The sequence below is a fragment of the Protomyctophum parallelum genome (assembly GCF_964188405.1).
Source record: "Protomyctophum parallelum genome assembly, chromosome: 21".
Lineage (NCBI taxonomy): Eukaryota > Metazoa > Chordata > Actinopteri > Myctophiformes > Myctophidae > Protomyctophum > Protomyctophum parallelum.
In genome coordinates, this window is record NC_139713.1 from 29,865,313 (window position 1) to 29,891,428 (window position 26,116).

Sequence of the window (26,116 nt, forward strand, 5' to 3'; positions counted from 1 at the left end):
TGTTATCCCAACAGTTAAAAAAAGAAACGTGAAAGCATATATACAAACTCGTGCAAACATGCATTGCACACGCATATGAAGACTTAAATACGGAAGAATATGACAGAAATAAACATTTGATAGTTGAGCATTAGTGCCACTTTTCACCCCCCCCTTTCACCTCGCTATTCACTGTACTGCCCTACAAAGCCATGTAGTGAAAGAGAAAACTCACTTAAATGTTCTGCCCACTAAAAGTTGTTAAAATAAAATAAAATCTGTTTGTGTAGTTTCTGTACAAATGGTTACTTTAGGGATTGCATTATTATAATACATAACAATTTAATATGTGGGACCATATTTTTGACTTATTATTCCGTTACAGATTAATTAATATGAACTTGCAGTATTGATGATATTATGGTCCTATTTTGACTATAGTTCAGACAATAGACTGAATGAAACTTGGTGAGACCTGCCTGGACAGACCATGCCAGGATGGTGCATACTATCATCTGTCCACCAGGTGGACCTACATGCACTCTGACCTGAGCTCAGATTCTAAAAATGTCTTCTACATCCAGACAGTTTTCTGAAAAAGCTATGTTTCTATGTCAGTGGTTCTTCGATTTTTCAAAAATATCAGACCTACAAGTTCGTGGCGCACTATGAGCTTGTAGATCTGCTATTTTTAAATAGCTAAAGCATAACATAATGCTAACACCAAAAGGGGTTTCCGCCTAAAATGGGTTAAGAAGTGGAGTGCAGCACCACTTAGAAGCAGTGATTGGGCACGACTGGCAAAATTGAGTTTATCCCTGACAATATGATTGGATTGATTAAATATTATTGTATAACTTTCTTGGTATGCCACATGCATAATCTATTCATTCAAGTCAGATTTTTATTGTTTGTCAGTTTAGTTTTTCATGGCAATAAAAAAGGGTAGCAAACATGTAAATGTTATGGAATATTAAACATGTATGATGAACCGTTGCCATGGGATATTCCTCCTGTATGAGTTAAGATGATTTTTTCAGACGCCTCAACCTTCAACACACTGCAACCCAAGTTAAATCCTGGCTTATGAACTGCTTTGGAAAAGTCCCGTTAACTTTACTGGCTCAAGTCACCATACAATTACTGGACAGTACAAAATTACAAATAAACGTTTAGTGTAGCACCCTGAGAGATGATTGAGCGGAGGCCATGAATAATAGTCCAGTACACAGTGGAAAAGCATCAGTGTTCTGTGATTGGATAACTCCACACATGGACAGTGGATACATCACTCATTTAATGATTCATAATAAAACCAAAAATATCCCATCCAGCCAACTACCTGAGCTTCCTTGTATACGAGCTGCATAACCCATTCTGACCGGGCACCCATTTTGGTGTTGGCATCATGTTATGCTTTAGCTATTGAAAAATAGCAGATCTACAAGCTCATATCGCGCCACCGAGTGGCGCGATACGAGCTTGTAGGTCTGCTATTTTTAAAAATCTAAGACACTTTTAGAATCTGATCTCAGGTCAGAATGGGTTAATAATGAAACTGTCAGGATGTAATAGACATTTTTAGAATCTGATCTCAGGTCAGAATGGGATAATCTCCAACTCCAACATGATGTGGAGGACTGGCCTGAATGAAGCGAGAGAGCTGTGAAAGACCTGCATGAGCTCAACGTGTGCCGTCCCCCAGGTACGAGCAACTTCGACATGCCATCTCCATCTTACGCTGTCCTTTGGGATCATTCAATGTTTACATTACTTTCCTTCCTCACCTGCCGTGCCTCCTGCCTACGCCATCAGATTGTCTCTTGTTAATCTGTACTGTATTAATTTGTAGACTAATTGGTAGGGGTGCACGATTATGAAATTATTATGACCAATATCCAATCTCGAATTATTTGCAGGGTCATAACTGCCGATACAGATTCTCACCGATCGTACAAATTCCTTCAAAATCAGTAGTTTTCAAATCTTTTCATGCCAAGCACGGGCAAAATTATATGTATTTGGCCACGGACACAACATCTGAAAATGTTTTGTGCCAAGATTTGTTAAAAAATTCAAAATGATTCAAGATCTTCCAAAGAAATATAGCGGATGTACATTGTACAAGCTCGCAGCATGGCGTGCTGTGACCTTGTATATCTGCTATTTTTTTATAGTCAATGCTAAAATCTAAATTGACAGACGCTTTCCTGCTTTTCAGAAAGAGAGACATTTTGCATATAGGGCCCACTACTGCATTAACTGTGATGAGTAAAACGTTAGTCACTAATCCAATTTTACACCCGAGTAAATGTTGAGCCAAACAATCCTAGCAGACACCTGTTTCAGAGAACTGTCCATTTATTGCTGTGGATGCCAAGCTTTGCAACAACATGCCCAAAGGGCAATGACAACAAATAAAGGGACGATGTGTACATTATTACCAAATTTATATACTTAACTAACATAACTTATATACAATTCAGCTATGTATCCATCTAAAATGTAAGTTAAAGCATTGGCTCAGTTAACAAAACAGCAAATTTAACTAATAGGCAGATCATTATCTTATCTGCATTTTTCACAATATGTTTGTTTTAAATATTAATATGGCAACAATTTAACAAATTCCTTAATTTACAGTTCTGTTAAAATACAAATAATTGGTCAATCACACAAAAGGTAGAGACCTACTACCTCCTGGGAACCAAAACAATGGAATGTCAAGAAAACTGAGGCACAGTACAGTGACTGTAGTCAAAAATATTGCTTTTGTTTTTTGATCTTTGTGATTATGGTTAAAGAAAAAAAAGAATAAAATACACAACCTTCCACTCAACCTTCCAGCATTGTGGGGGACATTTTCATGATTTATATTTTGCACTGTTCTGTCTTTATAGGGCAGGATGTGACCACCACTGGCAAAAAGTGCCATCTCCCCATACATCTACATTATGGGTAATGTCTTCTAGGGAGACTGTCCAACAGCTTTTACATTATGGGTAATACATTATTACCCATAATGAAAAGGCTCCCAAATAATTTCTAGGGAGACCTGCCTACCCTTCGACTTGTGTACTTTACCAGAATACTGTATATACAGACAAAAAGGTTCTTAGAATGTTCGACACATACATTATTGGGTTGTTTCTCTTTTGCCATTTTGACTTGAGGTCACCTCTGCTAACAGCAAGAGTACGGCGAGCTCTGTACAATTACTGCTGCAACAGACCCCATTGTGTCCAACCCTCGAATCACATCACATCCAATGACACGGAGGCTGAAGACACTAAGTACCGTTGTCATTGCGATGCAGAGTTCAAGGTCAAACCATGTGCTGTATCCCACACTGGGTATACCTGGAGTGTATGTATATTTACGTCATTGAGGAAAAGATAACACATTGCTCTCCTCTTTCCCTCCCTCCCTCGCTCCTTCCTTATCTGCTTTCGAACCTGACTCATGGTTTTCCATTGACGCTGTTGGTACAGGCGGCGTTCTTGCTGCGGAACAACCAGGAAGAGAGGAGGTTGCGAGGCCTCTGTGGATGTGCAGGGGTCTGTGCCAGGCGAACCATGCGTGGTGAGCGCCACACCTTTATGGTAGAGTCATCACTAGCAGAGAGTAACAGCTCCTGGTCCGCAGGGCTGAAGGCCACAGAATTGACCACATCATCATGGGCCAAACGTGCCAGGCAGATATTGTAGTGGCGGTCCCATATGTATCCATGCTTGTCCTCTGCACCACTAGAGACAGAAGAAGTACATATTCAACAGAAACATTTTGGTATAACGTCCAGTTTTACACCAGTGCACGTTCGCTTGCTCTTCAACATTAATTTACTAGTACTAATACCATATTCTGCCAGAAAAAAAAAGATGCATCATCTGCCACTATGAAAAGAACACGTTCCATGGGCCTTGCATAATGCATACATATGAATATCAAATGTATGGATTCCAAACTATGGAATCATACATTCTGGTGATCATCATGATACTGTAGCTACAGTAGTGACTAACCTGGCAACAAAGTCTCTGCTGACATCCAAGAAGATGAAGAAGCATTCATCATTGGGAGTGAAGGCTCGATGGGCACGCAAGCTCCTCCGCTCCTCCCTGAGGCTCTTCAGGTCAATGACATGCAGGTCAATCTCCTCAGCGATGGGAGGTGGGGACATGGGGTCAGAAATCACACACCCTGCTGGCCACGCTCGGCTGTTCACATAAAGATACCTGGCCATAATAGGTAATGAAAGAGAACAACAACCGTTAGGAGAAGGCGCACTCTACTCTAGAGTCTTGAAGAATAGTATCTGTAGCTGGGTTCAGATTCTTAAACGTTCAATGGAAAATTGTAGGAATATCCACACTCTTGAGTATAGTTTCTTTCTTATGATTTATTTTTTAATGAACACACACAGCACCTAGAGAAATGGACGCGTTTCAGCATGTCGGCCTTCCTCAGCGTTTCAAACTCAATTAATGAAAGAGGACATTACATGACAGAGGCATAGAAATCGTATGACAGGGCTACAAAACGGCAGCATCAGCTTGAGTGGCTAGGTAGAGAGGCCATCTGGGAATCCGAAGATCGCCCATGTTTTCTGCAAATGCAGAAAAGTTCCCCTGGGGAACAGTTGAAATACTCCATAATATAGAAATTGATTGACTGTGTGCCTGCCTGATTTCATTTTGTAGGAGAGATAGCCTATCTCTCCTACAAAATGAAATCAGGCATGCTTGCATATTAATTTGCTCAATTTGCTTCGAACACTGCTTTGTAAATACCATTAACCAACCACTTCATCTTCTTACCTGTGATCTGGAGAAAGGCCCATACCAATGATATGGCCATGGATGTCAATCACATGGTCCAGTGAATCAAAGAACTCATCTGAGCTCCGCTCCTCGCCTAGCACAGGTCCACAAGTGGTCATCTGTTCAGGCATGATCCTCTTAATACCTAGAGGAGACAAACATTAGGAAAAAACTCTCTATTGTCCTGAATGTATGCATTGACCTGAGCAAAACAATTTTCCCTTGTGGATAATAAAGACATCTCTAGAAGCAATTCTTATAAACCGTAATCAAAGGCACATTATTTGTTAGTTTATCAATGGTAATGGTGATAATGTGGCCAGGCCAGTACTAACAATTGGAATATTTTTGATGGCATACAGTATACATCTAAATAGCTCCTAAATGTATAAATACACATAAATAGCATGTACACAACTGCATATGATGCTAATGTTTCTAAAAGAACATACACACCGGAGAATCTCACTTCCAGCTGAAACTATGTAACTTGAATATGAAGTTAAGACTTGTTAGAGAATAAGAATTGTCAGTCTCTCTCTCTCTCTCTGTCAGATTAGCTTTATTATGGATATCAATCCGCGTCGCTGAGAACTATTTTTTCATTATTATTTTGGCTCTGCCTTTCCTTCTTTAGCAAACCTAGACCGGGTTGCACAACAGCGGTCCCGTACACCTCCCATTATACAGGCAAACTAAAAGCTGAATAACTCCTAATCTACGGAGCTCTCCGTGGTTTGGTCAATTAGCGCGATGTTCGGAGGTCTTTGCTGATTATCCGGTGGTCTAGATGGAAACATTGGTGCATTCTAGAGCAAGGATGGCTATATTTTAGCTCGCTAGCATTGACACTATTTATTTAGCACAAGATCTGATCTGTTTCTGTGCTGCGTGCGCAGCCTCTCCAATTTCACGCATGCACACACCACTCGTGCTCACACAGGTACACAGGTACACGGACATTGCTGGATGTAGGAGTGGTTGCACCACCCAATAACAAGCCACAGCAGCAACTGAGGATAACATTTGCATCATGAACCCATGAAATAAAGCAAAAATAAATTCTCAAGACTGAAAATGTAATGATGTATTAGGCTGACCATCTGAAGAAATCATGACATTTCTGAGATGATTCTGGAAGATGCTTCTAAACTTGTATTCTACTATTACTAGTTCAAATACTCTTTCATCTTAAAATAACAAATGTCTGAAAATAACAGGTCACACTGCGACTTGTTGTGAGCTTGTAGATCTGCTATTTTTGGTACGCAGCATGCTTTTACCGAAGACATGCTGGCTTCTATGGAATCCAAATGACTGAAATCAGTCGTGGTGACTGATAACTTGAATCCATGTGAACCAACTGTTTTACATTTATGGTAGTCATAATTTACTCGTGTGAAGCCTCCCATACCTATCTGGTGAGGGGAGTAGGTAAGGCTGCCAGTGGTGAAGAGCAGGTAGGTCTTGTCCTCGTCGTCCCCAGGGGAAGAAGGGCCCATATGAGTGGGATCAGGGGCCTTTGTGTGGGCTCTTCCCATCATCCGGGCCACCGTGGCCTCAATCACCCGTTCCGTGGTCCCTACATTCTGACAACCCTAAAAACAGAACAGTGTCAGGAAGATACAGTTGCAACTTGCAAGTGGCCAAGAGATCAGATGTAATAAAGTTTTTAGTTATTGCGAACCACTTTGATTTCACAAATTCACTAAAATAAAGCTTTAAGTCGAACAGAGTGTAACGCGCCTTGAAGCTCGACTTTAATCAACGACTGAACAGTAACATTTTACATCACCTGTTTTACATGATCCAGCCCTGAAATAGTGGCCTGTGGAAGGTGGGCAGCCAGTAGCTTGGGCGCTTTATGGTTGTCGTCATCATCATCCTCATCTTCATCCTCTTCTTCCTCATATTCTGTGCTGCCCAAATCAAAGAGCAAGGGTTGGTGTTGGTGCCCCTTGTGACTTTGGGCACCAGCCCGGGCCTGCGATTGAGCCTCATAGTCCAGCAGCAAGTCTGGGTTGTCATGGCGACGACAGTGTGCCACCATCACTGTTCGAATGGTGCTGGCATTGACATTCTGGATCTTAAAGAGGCGCTTTACCACATTGACATTCTCTGATTCAATATCCTGATAGAAAGAAAGATGAGAGATTTTATCTAACTTTGAGTTTATTCACATTTATATAAATATTACAATTTATTCTAATATATATATACATACCGGCTCTTTTATAGCAATGGCCTGTTGCACAACTCAATTACTCAACATCAAATATACATTTAGATCAATAGCACAGTGTGGTTAAAAACAAGTTAAACAGTTCAAGTGTCCAATAGCATTTATTTCCCCGCTGTTAAATTAAATTACATTCTCCTACGAAACCAAGTCTGTCAGCTGTAGCTTCATTTGTAGGCTATTCCAGGCAGTGTACCCACAATGCCTACAACACTGGTGGAGAGCTACCTTTATTACTACACTGGTGGAGAGCTACCTTTTCTACCACACTGGTGGAGTTACATACTAGTTGAAGTGCCCAGCCAAGCTGGAGGCACCACTACACCTTATAGCGACAGTGACCACACTACACATGGGGAAGAACACCTAAGTTGGGGAATAAAAGGGAAAACACAAAATAAAGTGGAATGTATGCCAATAGCAATTCCTATCAGATCAAACAAGCAGGCAAGGAAATGGTGAAGGAATCTATTAAGTATGTTGGATATTTTTGTGCCTAGCCATCTAGTACTCGGTAAGGTAAATTGATGTTGCAGTTGTGCACTTCTGACTATTCTAATAACATTTACCAACATGGTGGACAAATTGACGTTCAACACCCATCTATATTTCTTCTGATCAGATAAACATTTCTTAAATCAAGCTCAAAATTGACTTGCATGAAATGACAGTCCATATGATAAAAGTGTGCATAAAAAGGGTGAATTTACATTCAAATTTGGGGAAACATAACTGTCCCATCTTCTATAATGAGGGTTGGTGGGATCGTGTTGATTCAGGTCACATGAAAGACTTACGTTGTGAAAAGTAATTTGTGAATATAAATTATTTAGCATTACTTGCTTTGTTTATTGGGTTTTTTCACAGAAGAATTATTTTAAGTTGAGAAATGATAAGTGGTTGCATTAACAGCTTCTCTTAATAAACCCCACAAGTATAATGTACAAGAATAATTACATTGAATTTTCACCCCAAAGAAAAAGGACAACAGAAAACAAAACAAACAAACCTTAAATACAGGATCAATAAAAGTTGAAAAATGTTTCTGACCTGGAAAGCTTTATTGAGCCACAGCACAGAACAGGAAGTCATGTTTCCTATCCAATGCAGCTTCCCAGAGATCAGATGGGTCTCATTGAGCCAACAGCCAAACACATCATAGGGCTTGTTCCTTACACGCGACAAAAGTGTGTAGTTGTCTGTAAGGTAGAAATAAAACACAAAAGATATAAACTAACTTATTCGTTTTTTTTGTTGTTGTAAAAAGTGTACTGAGATAATGTTTTGGGATGGATACTAGCATGAGTGCAATGTTCTGGGTGAATGGTCAATAGCATGGATGAAAGAGTTGTGGAGGTCTGAAAAGAAATCAGTAACATTATGAAGTACATATTTGTGAGGTCATTGATATGTACTTCATAATGTTAGAGCTTTTTTCAGACCTCCAGTTCTAGGCAACACAGAATGGGGGTACGTTTTTATTATTTCCACACAACAACTCTAAGGTATATTAATTAATGACATAGTAAAATGTTGAAAATGAGGGTATTCTCCTTTAAGTGTTTTTGCTCAGTAGCAGGACAGCTAGCCTACATGGGGGAGGGGAGGGGGGGTACTTTTGTGTAATGGAAATGGCAGGTATTTGGGGTGCTGGGCCATGCGAGGCGATGTGGTGTCATGTGGGGCTAAACTGGCAGTGGAATGTGCTGTTCCTACCCATACTGATGACGGCGATTTCTCCAGATGAGGAGTGGTGTGTGCCCAGGTAGACTCCAGACACCAGGAGAAGGCTGTCATCAGCATTGAATTGGGAGAACTGGGTGTAGCCCCAGTTGAACTGACGCATGCTGCAGCTGTGTACCAGTGAGATGGTGCCATCTGGCCGCTCTGTGTCCCATAGCTAGGCCAGACAGAGGAGACAAGAGGGGTTGAAAGAAGGATAATGAAGAGGACAGTAATTGAACAGACAGATCAAATTAAAAAACAATAGGCGTTGAAAGAAGGATAATGAAGAGGACAGTAATTGAACAGACAGATCAATTAAAAAAATATATATCACAAAAAGATAATATCAATAGATACCTTAACAGTGCAGTCTTTGGAGCAGGATGAGAAACGGTGACCCCTGTGGGAGAAGGCCAGGTGGAGAACTTGGTCGTGGTGCTCTGTCAGGGTCTGAACCTCCTCACATGGGATACAGTCAAACAGACGTTTGAACTCCCTGAACCAGGACACAGCCGCTGCAGAAAATATATTCAGACAGGAGGAATTTAGGAGTGTAAACCAGTTTTTAACATGGCTTCTGTAGACATACTATAGACTCTAGTTAGTGTTTTTACAATACATTATTCAAGTGTTTCAATTATTTCTTTTAAATGACCATGAATTCCTGAAATGAAAGACAATGTCCTCCTTTACCTGGGTGTCTAGGTACAGAGCGGGGGATGCGGTAATAGCTGTAGAACAGCTCTCTCCACAGGAACTCATCTCTGGAAACTGCCAACCACTGTCTGCAGGTCAGACCAGCATTCAGCACAGCATCATGGGGCAAGTGTAGGAAGATCTCCAAAACCAGGCTGTCCGGCAGGGCTGGATCACAATCCATTCTGGCATCCTGAGAAACACAAATTAGATAACTGAAAGGAACTTTCACCATTATATGACAGATACGTCATAAAGGAAAGCAATTAAAGCCATATTCATTTCATTCCTCACAATAAGTGTCAAAGTTAGGCCAAAAACGCACAAATGATTTGCCATGCAACTCCTTGAAACCAAACGGTTATCCCCAATGGCAGTTGCAATGAGTGGTGAATTGGTGTGACATGTCCTTAAAACTGATTTGTTGCAAAGAGTTGCATTGGTGCAGTTTGGGCCTTAAGGCATGTCAATCCAAGTAAACATATTTCAACAAAAGATACATTATATTATAGCACATACAAGTAATGCATAATGCTGATATTAATAGATTATGTCGGTGTGTAATGTTTACGGCCCCCTGCAAACACAAATAACCCAACCCTCCCATTCGTAATGATTCTAATTTCAGCATGGCAACTGGGAGCTTCTAACTTGAGTTACAGGGATCACCATACCACCTTTCAGCCGTTCATTGCAATGCAAGGCTGTTATGTAGCCCCGCTCGGAACCCTATGTACGTAAAGTTTCTGACATTTGGATGACTTTACACGGAGGGTCCCGTAGCATCTCTCCCCGGCTAAATGTTACACAGACGTACATACCATTGGAAACGTCCGTTCTGCGCATTCTTGATTGCTGTCAGTTGTTTCAAAAGAAGCATATAGGAGCTATAGGAGACAACGGAAACGGCTGAGAATTTTCCTTTGGCGCAGAAGCCGTTAAGTATTTTTAATCTGTGTTTGACCGTTTTGGCAGCTCTGAAATTCTCTCTTCCTTCCTGCCTTGACTTCCTTATTGACATCCCATTGTACCGCCTCCAGCACAGACAGTGGCTAGCTGCGCGTCCCTACGTTCCTGCCTCTGATCTGCTCTGTTGCAGCTATCCACTGTCGGTGCGGGAGGCGGTACAATGGGATGTCAATAAGGAAGTCAAGGAAGGAAGGAAGAGAGAATTTCAGAGCTGCCAAAACGGTCAAACACAGATTAGAAATACTTAACGGCTTCTGCGCCAAAGGAAAATTCTCAGCCGTTTCCGTTGTCTCCTATATGCTTCTTTTGAAACAACTGACCCCCATCAAGAATGCGCAGCACGTACGTTTCCAATGGTATGTACGTCTGTGTAACATTTAGCCGGGGAGAGATGCTACGGGACCCTCCGTGTAAAGTCATCCAAATGTCAGAAACCTTTACATATGTAGGGTTCCAAGCGGGGCTAGGCTGTTATGGTGGTATGGTCCTGCAGTCTGAGCAACTTGGCTCAACAGATCATATGAATTTTAATGAAAATATATATATACTGTATGCCAAGCATAATGGAACTAATCAAAGTCAAATCAAATGATGTCACAAAGAAAGAACAAGCATTAAATGCATTCAAGTATTCTAGACAGACACATTGATGTCAAACTGATGTGGGTAGTTTATTTTTGTAATAACTGACATCTAGTCTACACTCTACAGCATACAAACTAAAGAAAAACAACTAAGTACAGCAAAGACACCAAGGCTACCAATTGCTATTCATTACTACAAAATAAAAAGCTTTAAGAACTAAACAAGACTGGAAGAGTGGACGCAAACAAAACATCTGGTCAAACAAATTGGATGTAAACAGACGGAGGTGTTAGATAGTTGCCTAAGCCCAAAACCTTTGCAATGCAGAGGATTTTAAAGGACCCTTTTTTCAAAAGCTCAACATTTTATTGTCAACTACGAAAATATTAAGACCCTTCTTAAGTTTAGCAACTAACTACAAGTTAGGTTTCACCATTTATACGGACATAAAATTATATCATCATAACACAAGACGACAATTTTACTTCATAGATTTAATAACATTTTACTTCGATCGTGTTGTTGAGTAGTATACTCCTTGAATTCACCAAAACAAAATGTTAAAATTTGCCAAGCAGACGCGGATTTGATCGCTAGCAAAGCTGGCTAACTTGCTAGTTAGCTATAGCTACCGACATTCATCTTAAAAAACTGACATTTGCAGATTATTTCTGCCTTCAGTTCTTTCTATCAACAGGTTTTGTTTTATATAGCTTTACTTAATTAAATAAACTGTGTGAAGAATCAGACACACATGGCTACATAGGACATATCTATACATACCTGCTCGTCCGACGAGTTGAACAGAATATCAGAGGGCTAACGGAGCAGACAACAGGACAGTCTATCCCCAAACCGGTGAATCAGACTCTTGAACAACAGATGCCAGAGTTGTCGCTCAAGGCATTAGCAATCAGTTTTACTTTCTTCGCCCCAAACAAAACGTTTGCAATTAAATTACGTATTGCAAATTGTGCCGTTGATAGTTTTTTTTTAATCTATGCATCTACTATAGTGATAGTCGATGGTTCTAAATATCTCAAGATAGTGGTATCTGCAGAGACCAGACGCTTTTGTGAACACTGAACACAGGGGAAATGCCACAGCGACGATAATTTGTATTCCAGCTATTTCTGGAGACTGGAGTCATGATCGAAACATAGATTTTGACATGCCATACACCACACGTCAGCGTGATTCCGATTCCTAGATGCTTGTTACTACATAAAGGGTTATTAATATGAATAAGGACCCAGGGTCCCAACTCCCAAGACCGTGACTGACGCCTGATTATGGATGATGGAGCCATTTCCCATAGTAATGTTCACAGTAGCATTGAGCTAATAGGCAATAAGCAGTGACATAGTGACCTCTGCTGGCTGAAATGTGCCATTGTCCATGACAGCCAATCTCCTCATTCTCCTGCCAGCCACTCTGTCCTCCACTTTATAAATTCAGGTTAAATTATACAAGAGACATGGCCCTAAACATAGGCTACATGCCGTTAACAAAAACACAGACCATTTAACAATCATTTTCCACCCTGAGTGAGTGCTTATGCAGAAATGTTTGCACAATAATGTTGGCACCAACAAGCATTTATATTCAATTTATTTAGTTATAAAAGCTTTGTAAATTAACAGATTAGATCAGTTACAGAGGTATGCTGTATTTGCTCTTTTCTGATTTTATTAATTTTGTATGTGAAATTCAGATTTTATTAATTTTGTATGTGAAAGACTGAATATGAACTACAGGAAGCATGTGGTTTCAGCCAAAGTTGGTAAAAACAGTTACTTAATGTAAGGTGGCTATTACTTTTTCATGCAGGGTAAATGTGTTAAATACTTTTGCTCATTAAATAAAGTAAGTCACTCTTACTGTCATTCTTGCTCTTTGTCGAAATTATGCATTATTAGTGGGAATCGGAAAAAGGAAAATACGTTTTCACAGCACAGGCAACAATATGTCATTACGATAACATGTCACATACTGTAGGTAGATAAGCGATAAATGACAAATACATTCCATCTACATATAACCACTTGAATCACCATTGATAATTGTTTTATAGCAATAATGTGTGAATTAATGTCTTATTTATAATAGGTAATAATATATTATTTAGTTAGTATATTAGACATATATTTGATTTAAAAAGTTTTGATATATGTATACACCCCCCCCCCCCCCCCCCCCACACACACACACACACATTAAAATGTTAGCACATAACTAATCCTCAACTAGTACCTGAAAATAAATAAAACATAGCCTTGTGTGACTTATAACGCATCACTGTTGTCAGGCAGAAACCTCTAATCTCCATATTTTAACTTTTCACGTTCTTCCCGTAAATGAATGCCCTACTTCTTCACACTACAGTGTCACACAATTTTTTTTCGCAGATCACGAGCTTGTAGATCTGCTATTTTTGCTGTTCGGTTAAATCTGCAAGTGCAGCGTAAATTTCTATACATTGTATTCTAGTCTAGACTAATCTGTCCACTAACTGTTTAATGTAAAACGACTTATGCACACCAGTTGTTTAGAAAAAGGGAGTTCCACCGCACCTCAAGCCTGAGGTAGGCTATAGTCTGGTGCGTCTCAGAGGCATAACTGATGAATAGGAAGGAAGACACAAGAACATCACAGACAGTTCAAGCCCTTTTTAATTCACAGGGTGCAGGGCAGGCAAAAATGACGTTTCGATGTATTGGTCACATCTTCATCAGGTCATAGTGAGAATTACCTGCACCCTGTGAAATAAAAAGGGCTTGAAGTGTCTGTGATGCTCCAGTGTCTTCTTTCCTACACAGAAGTCGTTTGTTTTTAACCTGTCCAGGACAGACTTCAGACGCGCCTCCTCACTATATCTGGAATATAATGAATGTTTTATTTTAGAATGGCCAAGTCTCAACCCAATTATGTGTAACAACTTTCAACCTGGCGTCCCCATTGTTTTTTTTTTTTTTACAGGATTTTCTTTTCTTTTTTAAGACATTTAAAAAATGTTGTACTTAAGTCAATGCCCCCTTTTGGTGCTAAAGGGGATTTTGCACACATGTTCATAGAATGATAGAGTATGTGTTATATATCTGTAGACTATTTCATAGTTATGTCCCAAAATGTTAAACCAAAGAATTGCGAAGTCACTCTGTAAGGCATACTGACTCAATTACTTAGGAATAAATTGTCTAATTGTGACATTTAATGATATGCCATATAGTGTGTAACTGTGTATACATTAAAGTATCATTATGCAGATATACATTAATAGAATATATAGATATAGATGTTATACTTTATAGAATAGTCTGAATTTAGCGCCTTCAATATGTCTAGTGGAGCTAGGATCAAACCCGGAACATTCAAGTTCTTGTTGTTTGATAATAGTCGTTACTATATTATTACTAATATATAATATATATAATATAAATAATACATATAACATATATAATATAGTACTTATTTGTGTAATTCCTTCCACAAGTATACACACTATAAGCCTGTAAGGTCTACGATGGCCTTAATGAAAATTGTATCATCTCTGAGATAGGAGCTCTTGCCAGCCAATTTAGGCAGTGGACAGAACAATGGACAGCCGCTGGCAATGTTCATCTCACTGATTGGCTGCTGGAAGGAGGTGGAGCTCACATCAGGGCGAAAGGCATCTATGATGTGCTCCCTGTTGTTCTGATCAAGGAGCATCAGAGTTACCTGGAGACAAACGACAACAAAGTGAAAGCTTTGATATGAACAAGGACAATTGCACAACACCTACTTACTTTTTCTGCTTAGGACTTGAAGTAACTCCACAATTCACATTCACATATTTTATATGTTTTGAAATATAGTTTTATCATAGATGACTAACGCCACAGGCTGGCCACATGATGTTTGAGATCCACTCTGCAGCCATGCCATTCCTATGTGGTTCCCGAGACTCGCATGATTAATTTTTTTATATAATTATTTCATCTAAGATACTTCATGCAGCTGATCACTAATCAGTTTTGGTGGTTCATTGAATGGAGTCAAAGGGAAGCAAGACTAATGAATCTGAGGATTCATAATGCCTACCTTCTGACTGAATGGCCACTTGAGAAGAGCATCACACGTGCCCCTCATCACCACGAAAAAGAGTGAGAGGTGTGTTCCTCGACCTGTTCCGTCTCCATTCAAATAGAGTCTCAGACACATTTTGTAGCCATATTTACTGGAATAGAAGGCTGGAAATGAGAACAATAAGATAAAAAACAACATAATGCTAAAAGCTACATGCCAAATTATGAAGAGAAAAACAAGCCATTAGGATTGGGGAAGCACATGCAAATCAAGCATTCCCATCACAGTTTACCATTCAAAAACACAAACTTGTAGTTTGAATGAGAAATGAGAAACGAACCACTGGTTATATGACAGACTTGTGTTCATGTTACCTGGTGAGAACATGGCAGGTGATCTTCCAGCCACAGCATCCTGTCTACGGCGAGAGAAGTCTGTGATTTTCCAAACAAAGACCCCATCATAGGTACAGGACTGGAGTTCTCGCAGTAGATCATTGGTCTCAGCCAGCTGCAGGTCCCTCATGGTCAATGTCCTCTCCAGCTGCCGCACCTTATTGCCGAGATTCTCAATCTTCTCCTGGTCTAAGCGGTGTTGATGTGCAAAGGCCTCCAATGTTACTGAACTCCGCTCAACCTCCCGGTTCAATACACAAACTATGTTCTCCAACGCGCTCACCTGTCATGACACAGCATAGCACAATCCATTTAGGGCTGTTCCTATGTACTGAGATCTGTGTTATCACTGTCCAATATAAAGTAACTATCAACGCTGAGGTAGCCAGCTCCTTGCAGCATCAAACAAAAAGTAAAAAACATATCATATTGTCGCTGCCGGGCAGAAACTTTGAACATTTGTTTCCCTTACATAAATGGAATTGTGTACCAACATACTGTAAGTGTCGTGAAAATTTAGCAAAACCGTTTTGAAAATATTTGCCTGCCCAACGGGACGGAGACACCAATTGGAAAGTGGTTAAGTCTGTCTCTGGGGTTTATAAATATGTAAGCAATGAAAATTAATACAAGAGCTTTTATCCATTTCCTGAAAAGAGACGTTTTTTTGGACAAACAAGGTTTCCACCCGACAGTGACAATATACTACTATCATGTTCATCAAAGGCCTTCAATTTCAACGAGAAACATACCTTCTTTTCCAAGTCCAGTGACTGTACGGAGGCTGAGGACCCCACTGAGACTCCTTCCTCAGGAGCCCTGTAGAGGCCCAGCCCAGAGTCCTCCTGCCATTCCCCAGAGCCTGAGGCCTCTGCACGCATTCCAGCCACAGACAAGACCATGGGCAGCAGCAGCCGCAAGTGCTCCATGGTGCTGCTCTGCTCATGGTCTCCGTGTTTACCGTTCTCAATCTGAGGCCATGGAAGATGGAAGACATGTGAAAGAATGAATGCAAAATGACTTAATTTAACCATCAGTCAGAAATTTAAAGACCACAGAAGCTTCCTTGTCTACATGACTTTGTTCATTTTGACCATTTACCCTGTTTTAACACTAGGGAGTGTCCTTTTCTCATGGGAGGGGTAATCATTTATTTTGAACATAACCTACACCATAAAGAACCTGTTGGCCACACCCATGGGTGTTTTCAATGTTGTCAAATGCCTGTCTTGTCACAATATGACTAAAGTTAAACCCTATACAATACAATTTAGCCATGGGACATAAGCATGCTTAAATAGTCAGCTTCATACAGTACTGTGTCATTACTGAAAATAGATGAGGGGATTTCTAAGACTTGTGTGGAAAGTAGGCTGGCTTATACAAAAACACCCACAAGGAAAACTGACTCAAGAAATACTTTGACATATTCATCAACTTAAATTACTTATATGATGAGATTGTATTCTCTTCAACTCCCCCCCCCCCCCTCCCACACACACACACACACACACACACACATTTTCAGAGAAATCTAAGAATCAGATCAACTTATATTACTACCACAAAACATACTTACCACAGCCTTACAGCCAACTTCACTGAAAGGACATGCACTCTTTGACTTGGCACAAGACCTGAGGTGATCGCCAAACTGCAGATGGAAAGGAAAAAGAAAAGGTTGGGGCACCGATTAATGTAGGGGCATCCCAAGGGCATTGCATCACTTCAAAAGTGAAAGTATACAGCAGGATTCTTTGTCAGAAAGGAATCATGATATGAACTGTGTTCTAGTAATAAGCTTCACGTCTATTACTAGAACACTAGAGCACAGCTTATAATTATTCATGAAAGGCTGGATATAAGTTTTGAATATTTATGAGTCACGACTTGGGTAAAAATCTGATTCACAACAATTACTTTTTGATTTTGTATCGAATCTTTAAGAGAAATGTCACTGTTATGAGCACAAAACAAGACCTTTTCCCTTGGGATCTTCTTCTTCCCACAGTCTTTGCATTGCATGGGAAACTTCTGACAGACCTCATCGTGGGCCTGAAACAGACATCATGTGGAGTATATAATAACGAATAATACACTTGATTTTCAAAGTGCTTTTTGCAAGATAACAATAAGGAAATAAAACAATAAAGTCAAAACCAAACAATAAAATAAACATTGGTTATATTACTCTTGATAAGCCTTATCTCTTACCTTGATTTCTTTGAAGTTGAAGGACACTTTGCAATACTTGCAGTTCAATGTTCTTGCTTCACATTCTCTTTCGTTATGTTTTTCCTTCTCAGAACGAAGGATGAAGCTTTTGCATGCCTCACACTGCACTTGTTCATACTCACAGCGACCTTCATGTTGGGCCTACAAATATATGAGACAGATTGAGCAAAACAATGAAAACAAAGAATGTCAAGATCATATCAATACATGTATTTGTCTACTCATAGCTTTGGCCATGTATTTTACATAAACGGACAATTTTTCCACTAATGGTTTTATTTTTAGATTTTATGTTTGATTGCATTTTCTTGAGTCAGTTTCTGTGTGAGAGAGAGAGAGACGTAACAGATGTGTAAAATATCTCTAAAGCAATCTGGTAAGAGGGACTGGTAATCCATCTACAAAAACGGGTTCTTCTCACGCACGCGTGCACGCATGCACGCACATGCACACGCACGCCAAACTTCCTCTCCTCAACACCAGCACTATGTGAACACAAAATTGAGCAAGGTCACTTGTCTTAGCCAGCACCATATTTGCAAGAATGCAATTCCTTTTCGGCAATAGCATACTGTTTTTAACTTGACCTTTATCAACAAACCTTTGAGTCAGTCAGTGTTAATTCACATGCAGAATTAAAGGTCTTCTTTTTGTTTCCATTCTGAAATGCTGATGAACAAAAGCCCAGTTGTTCAACGAACCTGAATATTTAACAGATTTTCAGATAGAATTTTCCTTAAATGTACAAAGCCCACTTCTGTAATGTATATTTTTGTTCACACATTCCTTCCTCAAACCGGCTGTTCCCGTTTTAATTCAAACTGCCAAACAGTCAGAAGAATTTCCCTCTATGAACCATGCAGCTAAGTCAACAAGAACTACGTTTAGGAGTTTCCTTATTATTATTACTATAGTCGTTTGGTCAAATTTTATAACACTAACATTTCATTTGCCATCTAGTTAATCTAGTAATCTCCTTTGATGTAGTTCTGTCTCGGTACTTTTCTGCTGTGGTTCACTGAGTTGATAAATTAACTGTGGTGATGGTGAAGGTTGGGTATACTGGGGACTTTCCAGGCCACATATCAAGTTTCACTTCCTTTTTGTATCCGTCTCTGGCTCAGCAGTACTAGTTCATTGTTTGAGAACAGTCAACACATTCTAACTAATTTCCCAAATACTTTCATGGAGGGAAATTTGATTTTGAAATCATACCACTTTAACTTGAACGCCACATAAAAGAGAATGATTTAAAATATACTTTATGTAATGTTGTTTGGAACGCATTAACTGGACTGGTATGAAGCAAACAGACTGTGTACCTCATAGTCTTTGATTGAGCCTGTCCAATCACAGCCCTCACTCAGACACCTGGCAGGCAGACTGGCTATTTCTCGGCCTGCAGCGTTGTCTGAGAAAGCCTACGGGAGAAGGAGAACAAAGAGTACATCATGACAACACATTTATATCACTGAACAAGCACACGGGTCGTATTGTTGTGGTGAGGTAATGCTACTGGCTTGTCAGACGAAGTGGGTTTCCCCTGAATTTTCCTACAATTACAATAGAGCCCTTCACAATTGTGTGCATCTGTGTGTGTGTGTGAGTGTGTGTTTGAATATGACTCAGAACACTAAGTTCAGAACTTACCTCATTGCTGTTTAGAATAGAGATAGGCTCCTCATATATCTCCTCCTGGCGACATGCTTCACATGGCTTTGGGCCAGAGCTAACAAAGGGTGCAACAGTTTAAGTTAACTAATCAATGTAATCAACTATAACACAAAATTGAGAAAATTGTAGATCTACAAGCAAGCTCACAACACGTGTGTGACGTGACGCTGAGCTTGTAGATCTGCTATTTTCATACACTAATACACTGCGTTCAATTTAAAAGGACGACAGAAACACCTATTTCTATTTCTGTAGTGACACATTTTTGGCCTGGATTATTATTGTACAAAGACTATCGGATGCAATCGACAAAACTTAGAGGAACAAGCAGGGTTCCGAAAAGGTAGGGGATGTATTGACCATATATCACCCTACGTAACATCATAGAGCAGTGTACCGAGTGGCAGAGGCAACTGTATATCAACTTTGTGGATTTTGAGAAGGCTTTCGATAGTATTCACAGAGACAGCTTGTGGAGAATACTACGTGCATACGGGATACCAAACCAACTTGTCCTTCTCATCAAAAGCTTCTATAACAACTTCACATGCCAAATTGGAAATAGTCAACACAGTTTCGCAGTCAAAACAAGAATGAGGCAAGGTTGCGTTATGTCTGCACTACTCTTCAATCTGGTCATAGACTGGGTTATGAGAAGAACCACCGAAGACATACCAAGAGGCATCTCACAATTGGAAGATCTCGACTTTGCAGATGACTTGGCTCTGTTCTCCCACACACACCAACAGTTGCAAGAGAAAACAAGTCGTCTGAACACTTTTGCAAAGCAAATAGGTCTGAAGATCAACCAGAAGAAGACAGAACAGATGGTGCTCAACATCCCAAACCCCACACATAGAAGGAATAAACCTACCCACAACAGAACATTTCACCTACTTAGGCAGCATAGTAAGTCATGATGGAGGCGCAGGTAGCGACATCACAAGCAGGATCAGCAAGGCCAGAAACACCTTACAGAGGCTTAACAACGTCTGGAAGTCGGCCCAGTACAGCACCAACACCAAACTTAGACTGTACCAGAGCTGTGTCCTGTCTACCCTGCTATACGGTTCTGAATGTTGGAGAACGAAAGAAAATGATCTACACAAACTGTCAACCTTCCACACCAAAAGCTTAAGGAAAATCCAGCGAATATTCTGGCCCAAAACCATCTCCAACCAACACCTTCTTGATCTGTATAAACAAGAAAACATGGATACCATCCTTATGAGAAGGCAGTAGAAATGGATTTGGCATGTAATACGTAGAGAACAAGGCAACATCACCAAAACTGCACTTCACTGGACACCAGAGGGCAAACGCAAAAGAGGCCGACCCAAGAACACCTGGCGTAGGACAGTGTAGGGAGAGTTGAAGACCCTGCATCACACCTGGGGATCTATAAAGACGCTGGCCCAGGACAGACTGAAGTGGAGATCCTTTGTTGCTGCCCTACATGCCAGCCGGCCTAAAGGGCAGTAAGAAAGTAAGTAAGTAAGTAGAGGGAGATTTCATGATGTGAAAAAGTCTACCATTTGTGAAACAAGACTCTTAGGATCGGGGTGTTGATTCCTAATTGCGTGGAAATCATGTGAGGGAGGTAGAGTAGATTCAAAATGGGGTTATATTTCTGCGCGTATAGTCTCTACCCTGGAGGTATCGGAAGAAGTGTGAAGTTGGGAGGGTGTAAAACTCACGAAGTTGTGTAAAAGAGGCAAAAGTATTATCGATAGAGAGGTCAGATAAAGGGTTGATGCCATTATTCTGAGTGTGAAGCTATTCTTATCCAATGAAGGGGGGAAAGCATGATTATAATGTATAGGCGTATAAGCAGATATTTCAGGTAGTGTATATGCTTTCCTTATTTGATACCAGATTCTCAGAGATTGTTTAACCACAAACATATTCGAGATGGAGGACAGGGGTTTTGTTGTTGAAAACAAAAGGGCAGGCAGGGACGTTTTATGGATGGTAGATCAGCTACTTTCAAATGGCTGAAATATATATAGGGCTGATGTGGTTAATTGTATGTTTTGTAATAATAATCAAAATCTACAAAGTAACAAAAGTTGAAATAATGTAGTGGAGTAAAGGTACAATATTTGGATCTGAGATGGAGTGGAGTAAGTAAAAGTATTGCAAATTGGAAATACTCAAGTAAAGTACAAATACCTCAACATTTTAAAATGTACTTGGTTACAGAGTCTACTCTACACCACTGCCATACATCAGTGATTACACAAATGATTACCGGTAAGTTAAGATGGGAAATGTCTTTAGAATGAATCAGCATGGGTGTAACTGTTTTAGTTACGGACTGTGGCAATATGCTCCAAGACTGATGCTTCATTGGTTTATTGATAACTTGGCTGCCACAATTCTTTGCTGTCGGGCAGAGACCTTGGCTTGTAACTCCAATATTTCAACTTTATATTAAATTTTTTCGTAAATGAATTCCCTACAGTCTCATTCAAAAGAAGTGAAAAAAGGCAATCTCCATCTGTGAGGTTGTAGTTCTGCTATTTTTGAGTGTGAAAGTGGTTAAATCTGTCTGTGGGTTTTAGAAATATAATATTCAACCAAGGAAAAGTATGGATCCATTCGAACACACCATTTCCTGAAGAGTAACGGCAAGGTTTCTGCCCAATGACTACATCCCTCAGACATCAGCAAAAGGAAGAGCATAGTGTATGCTCGTGGAGTTAAGCAGGTAAACAACTAACAACAATCACCATAAACAAGCCACTAGTAGGATGCAGGAGGATGCTAAGCTTTGGGTGGGTATGAACATGCCCAGTAGATACTAGTTACTAATACCTACAAAAGTTTAGCATTTAAAAGGGGCCATGGTTTGCTGTGCATGAGATGGTGTAAGAAACTTCAGGGTACCTGGTCAACTGTTTGAAGCAGTGAACACAGAAGCGATGGCCACAGCGTGCCTGGACAGGCTTTCTCAGGACCTGGAGACACTGCTGACATTTGTATTTATTCTCCATAGGCACCGACAGCACACTGAGAGGTATCCCTGGCAGGGAGTCGGTGCAATCTAAGGAGATACGGGCCATTCCTCTCCATCAATCTCTGATGCTGTGTCCTGTGAACACATATTAAACATCAGATGTTAAAGCATTGTGTCATATTTTGAATCTTGATAGCTACAAGGCTCAAAACCAGTGTTTTTAATATAACAGACCTTATGCTTGAATTTGAACCTCTGTTTCACATTCGATCATTTAATCATGTTATCGCAATTTCTGTATTTATTTAGCCTGCCCCAGCCTGTGTGATTTCTTGTCTAGAGAGCCGGGTGCCAGCAAAACCAACCCGTGGATCCAATTGGTTCACCGATCTCTTGTGTGCAATTGGAAAATTTGGCAGGGAGTGGCATTAGAGAGAATATACTAGCCTGGAATCGATGATTATCCCATTAAGACCTGAAGCCGATTCTACATTATGCCTTCTCTGCATACATTGGAAGTGAGTTACACAGGTGTTTAGACATCCTTTCTACAAAACAGATGGCAAGTGCTTCATGTTGATAGACAAGACTTTGCATAGGACTGTGGGCTGCCCACTGCAGGTAGGTTAAGTGTAAGGCCCTGACACACCAAGCTGTCTTACCAAGACTTTGTACTGCAACTACTGCTGATTGATTGACTTCTTTATTGACATATTTGCATGTCCAAGATTTAAAAAAAAACATGTGCATACAATAGTGGATAGTGGAACACAAGAAAGCTTGAAGTTGTATTGTCAGACGAAGGCATGGGGAGAGTATGTTTTGCACGGACGTTTTGCACACGTCCGTGTGTCCGTCTGTCACCGGTGGCTTGATCGCAGCCAAACTCTGCACATACACTCCCTGGATACCAGAGCTGAACCTCTGCCCCAAATAAAAAATGTATAAATTTCACGCAACTGTCATGTCAATATTGCGTCTGTGTGGCCTATTTTGTTGGGAGATCTCTGCCGCCGATTCAATATACTCAGTTGGTTGATCGAACCGCTAATAGCGGACAACGAACAACATTGTGGGACACAACACTGAAACTACAGGTGATCGTTGGCAACAGATGCTCAACGACAGCTCAATGGCCTGATTCCCAACGTTAGCTCCAAACAATGCTGAGGCAAGCACAAAGTAGTTTGGGAAGAGGGCACTGGGCACTCTGAGCCTTACCAAGTATATCTTCTATAGTAATCCTTTGCATACTAGGGATGCAAAGTTTCAATATTACATTTTCATCGGTCATATCAACCGATATGGATATAGGGATATTGCAATAACAGTCTCCACCAAAAGGGTTAACCACCGTACCTATACTAAAAAGAAAAAACACTATTATTTTATTGAGTAAGCTCAGTTTCCAAATGAACTGCAATATACAAAACTGTGGTTTTTCAAATATAGATACTATAGATAGACCTTTATTGATCTATATTGATACCTTGGGCACGTTCTGAGCGTACTGTGCAATGCAAACTAATAGGTGTAAGGTGAGTGCGCTCCAGTGCGGTATTTCCGAACGCGCCCTATACTACCAGCACGGGAAATTCAGTTGCCAGAGGCAGACAGTAGTTATTTAGAACACCTGGCTATGTGGTCGCCCTGAATTTTCAATACCAATATGATGACCAATATATCGTGCATCCAAAGGAAAGTACGCTAAACGTATCTCTAAAAATAAAAAAGATTCAGGTGCTGAACAAAAGGATACGTACAGGAGAAGGAGAGAATGTCCGCACTCTGTTGAGTAGCTCCCACTGGAATTTCTATTTAATGATGACAACGTTTCGACCCCTTGTGGGTCTTCGTCAGGTATCGAAACGTTGTCATCATTAAATAAAAATTCCAGTGGGAGCTACTCAACAGTGTGCGGACATTCTCTCCTTCTCCAATATATCGTGCATCCCTACTATTACTGATTACTGAAAAACATACAGTTTGACGTATAGTAGTACTGAGAATTAACCTTTGAAAAATGTGTGGACAATCTGTCAACTAACTAACAGAAGTCTCTAGTCTAGAGAGTGGCTAACACCACATAGCTATATACCAGATGTGTTTATTTGCTTTGTGAAAACTACAAGAAATGTATTTACTTAACTTTTTTAGATAATCTATTTTGAAGATAACAACTTAATTATGACACAAGATTAAGTGGGACTGGTGTAAAACATAACACCACATGGTAAGTCTTATGACATACACTAGTTATGCAAGTCAAGAAATACTGAAACAAAGAGTTACTGTGAGCAAGGTCTCACTGAACATGTGACTATATAAATTGAGTGCAGTGCAAGAAAAACGGCCATACATAGTAACCCTAATAGGGTTACCATTAGAAAACCAGAGCAAACAAATAAATGGTTGCAGCAGCAGGGTATGGTAATGGTATCCAGTAGAAACCTATGCTGAGGGCAACATGAATTTACTTTCCTGTGCTGCCTACAACGTGGCCAAAACAGGAGGTTCAAGCATATTACAGTATATGAATGGACATGGCAGGAATCCAGAAGAATGACAAGCAATGACAAGTCCAGAACAGAACTGCAGGTCCATGTAGGGAAGTTAGGGAACTAGACTGGATCACAACTAAAGAGTTAGTAGAAAATAAATGAATATAACTAAAGCAAAAGAAGATAACTACAAAAGTAATCAATGAAAGGATGTATAACCAACCATTTATAACTATAGCCCTGGATACTTAACTTTTGGTATTGTCTGTAGCTTGAGCACAGCCGTAGAAACAGAAAACATGAACCTGTCTGTCTGCCCTTGCTTTCTCCATAAAGCAAAGTGCATTAGCCTCCTCTTTAAGTTAACATTGACAGTAAGTATATTCCCGTATATCTATGTTTAACGTTTCTAAAGACTGACTAACAATACTCAAGTCCAACATAAGCTACTTACCAAGCTTCCCACGACATGAAGTATGTGATCATACACTATAATAACACACCACCAGTGTCACCACCCAACACAAGTACGGACTATTTACCATGCAAGTACAAGTAGTAACCATAGGTAGTAACACGTTACGTACAGTCTATGGGCTCAGGCACATCTTCGCGCACAGCCGCGTCAGAAGAACCTGACGCCCGACGTCAACCCCGGCTTTTTAGACAGGCGTCAGGTTCTTCTGACGCGGCTGTGCGCGAAGGTGTGCTTGCGGGGACTGAGTAACACGCACGTCACAGCACAGGAAGTGAATGACTGTAACAACAACTACAACGACGTGTTTTCATTTTTGCTTCACCCCCTCTTTGGGGCTTTCTCCAAACCGAATCTCTCGAGACAGATTCAGAGCTCCGCTGAAATGCAAATGTCAAATTCTTTCAAAAACCCAACAAAAAAACCGTATCTGCTTATTTACCACTGTCCCAGTGTCTCTGTAGTAGACTGTAGCCACATCACTAGTACTAACAATAAAAAAGTGTTAATGATTTGAAAATTGTAAAGCATGCCTTCTAAGTTCTATGTTCTAACCTTGACCTCTTGACTGCAACTGGATGGACCATGAGCTCGACCCAAACACAAGCAGCTAGCTACGGAACCAGAACAACTGAACTCACCCTCTCCAGAAACACAACTCCACTCCGGACTGTTTCGGAGGAGAAACCAAACCGAGTGCCCGCCTACTGTGTGTATCCGGTAATTTACACACACAGGCACACACGCGCGCGCGCACACACACACATACGCGCATGCATGCGCACACACACACACA

General features: G+C 40.4%; 2 protein-coding genes across 6 annotated transcripts; both read right to left on the reverse strand.

The window, feature by feature from the left end:
• Window positions 1-1,579: 1,579 nt before the first annotated feature.
• Window positions 1,580-11,913, reverse strand: fbxw5 (F-box and WD repeat domain containing 5). Of its 2 annotated transcripts, none has more exons than XM_083794308.1 (10): window positions 11,797-11,913; window positions 9,457-9,652; window positions 9,121-9,278; window positions 8,755-8,938; window positions 8,089-8,237; window positions 6,595-6,930; window positions 6,214-6,397; window positions 4,797-4,944; window positions 4,002-4,214; window positions 1,580-3,725 (listed from the first exon to the last, which is right to left on the reverse strand). In XM_083794308.1, the coding sequence occupies exons 2-10, from the start codon at window positions 9,641-9,643 to the stop codon at window positions 3,440-3,442; spliced, it is 1,845 nt and encodes a 614-aa protein (XP_083650434.1). In that variant the 5' UTR covers window positions 9,644-9,652; window positions 11,797-11,913; the 3' UTR covers window positions 1,580-3,439. The 2 variants fall into 2 exon arrangements, with proteins under 2 accessions (XP_083650434.1, XP_083650433.1); XM_083794307.1 differs by lacking the exon at window positions 11,797-11,913 and adding an exon at window positions 10,281-10,390.
• Window positions 11,914-12,627: 714 nt separating this feature from the next.
• On the reverse strand, window positions 12,628-26,028 carry traf2b (Tnf receptor-associated factor 2b). 4 transcript variants are annotated; one of them, XM_083794281.1, is made up of 11 exons: window positions 25,962-26,028; window positions 22,275-22,479; window positions 19,362-19,440; window positions 19,034-19,132; window positions 17,691-17,852; window positions 17,457-17,531; window positions 17,056-17,130; window positions 16,229-16,447; window positions 15,456-15,759; window positions 15,097-15,245; window positions 12,628-14,733 (listed from the first exon to the last, which is right to left on the reverse strand). In XM_083794281.1, exons 2-11 carry the CDS (start codon window positions 22,448-22,450, stop codon window positions 14,515-14,517), a joined length of 1,557 nt encoding a protein of 518 aa, XP_083650407.1. In that variant the 5' UTR covers window positions 22,451-22,479; window positions 25,962-26,028; the 3' UTR covers window positions 12,628-14,514. The 4 variants fall into 4 exon arrangements, with proteins under 4 accessions (XP_083650407.1, XP_083650406.1, XP_083650409.1 ...); XM_083794280.1 differs by having other exon boundaries at window positions 25,876-25,994; XM_083794283.1 differs by lacking the exon at window positions 25,962-26,028 and adding an exon at window positions 25,433-25,450.
• Window positions 26,029-26,116: the final 88 nt, after the last annotated feature.

Excerpts from the sequence above, each read along its gene's own strand:
- fbxw5 (XM_083794307.1), bottom strand. Across the intron at positions 8,238-8,754 it reads AATCGCCGTCATCAGTATGG|ACAACTACACACTTTTGTCG; the intron begins GTAGGAACAGCA and ends TCTACCTTACAG. Across the intron at positions 4,215-4,796 it reads GGCCTTTCTCCAGATCACAG|GTATCTTTATGTGAACAGCC; the intron begins GTAAGAAGATGA and ends TATTATGGCCAG.
- traf2b (XM_083794281.1), bottom strand. The coding sequence starts at position 22,450 with ATGGCCCGTATCTCCTTAGATTGCACCGACTCCCTGCCAGGGATACCT. Across the intron at positions 17,532-17,690 it reads TCAACTTCAAAGAAATCAAG|GCCCACGATGAGGTCTGTCA; the intron begins GTAAGAGATAAG and ends TGTCTGTTTCAG. Across the intron at positions 15,760-16,228 it reads CACTGGACTTGGAAAAGAAG|GTGAGCGCGTTGGAGAACAT; the intron begins GTATGTTTCTCG and ends GTGTCATGACAG.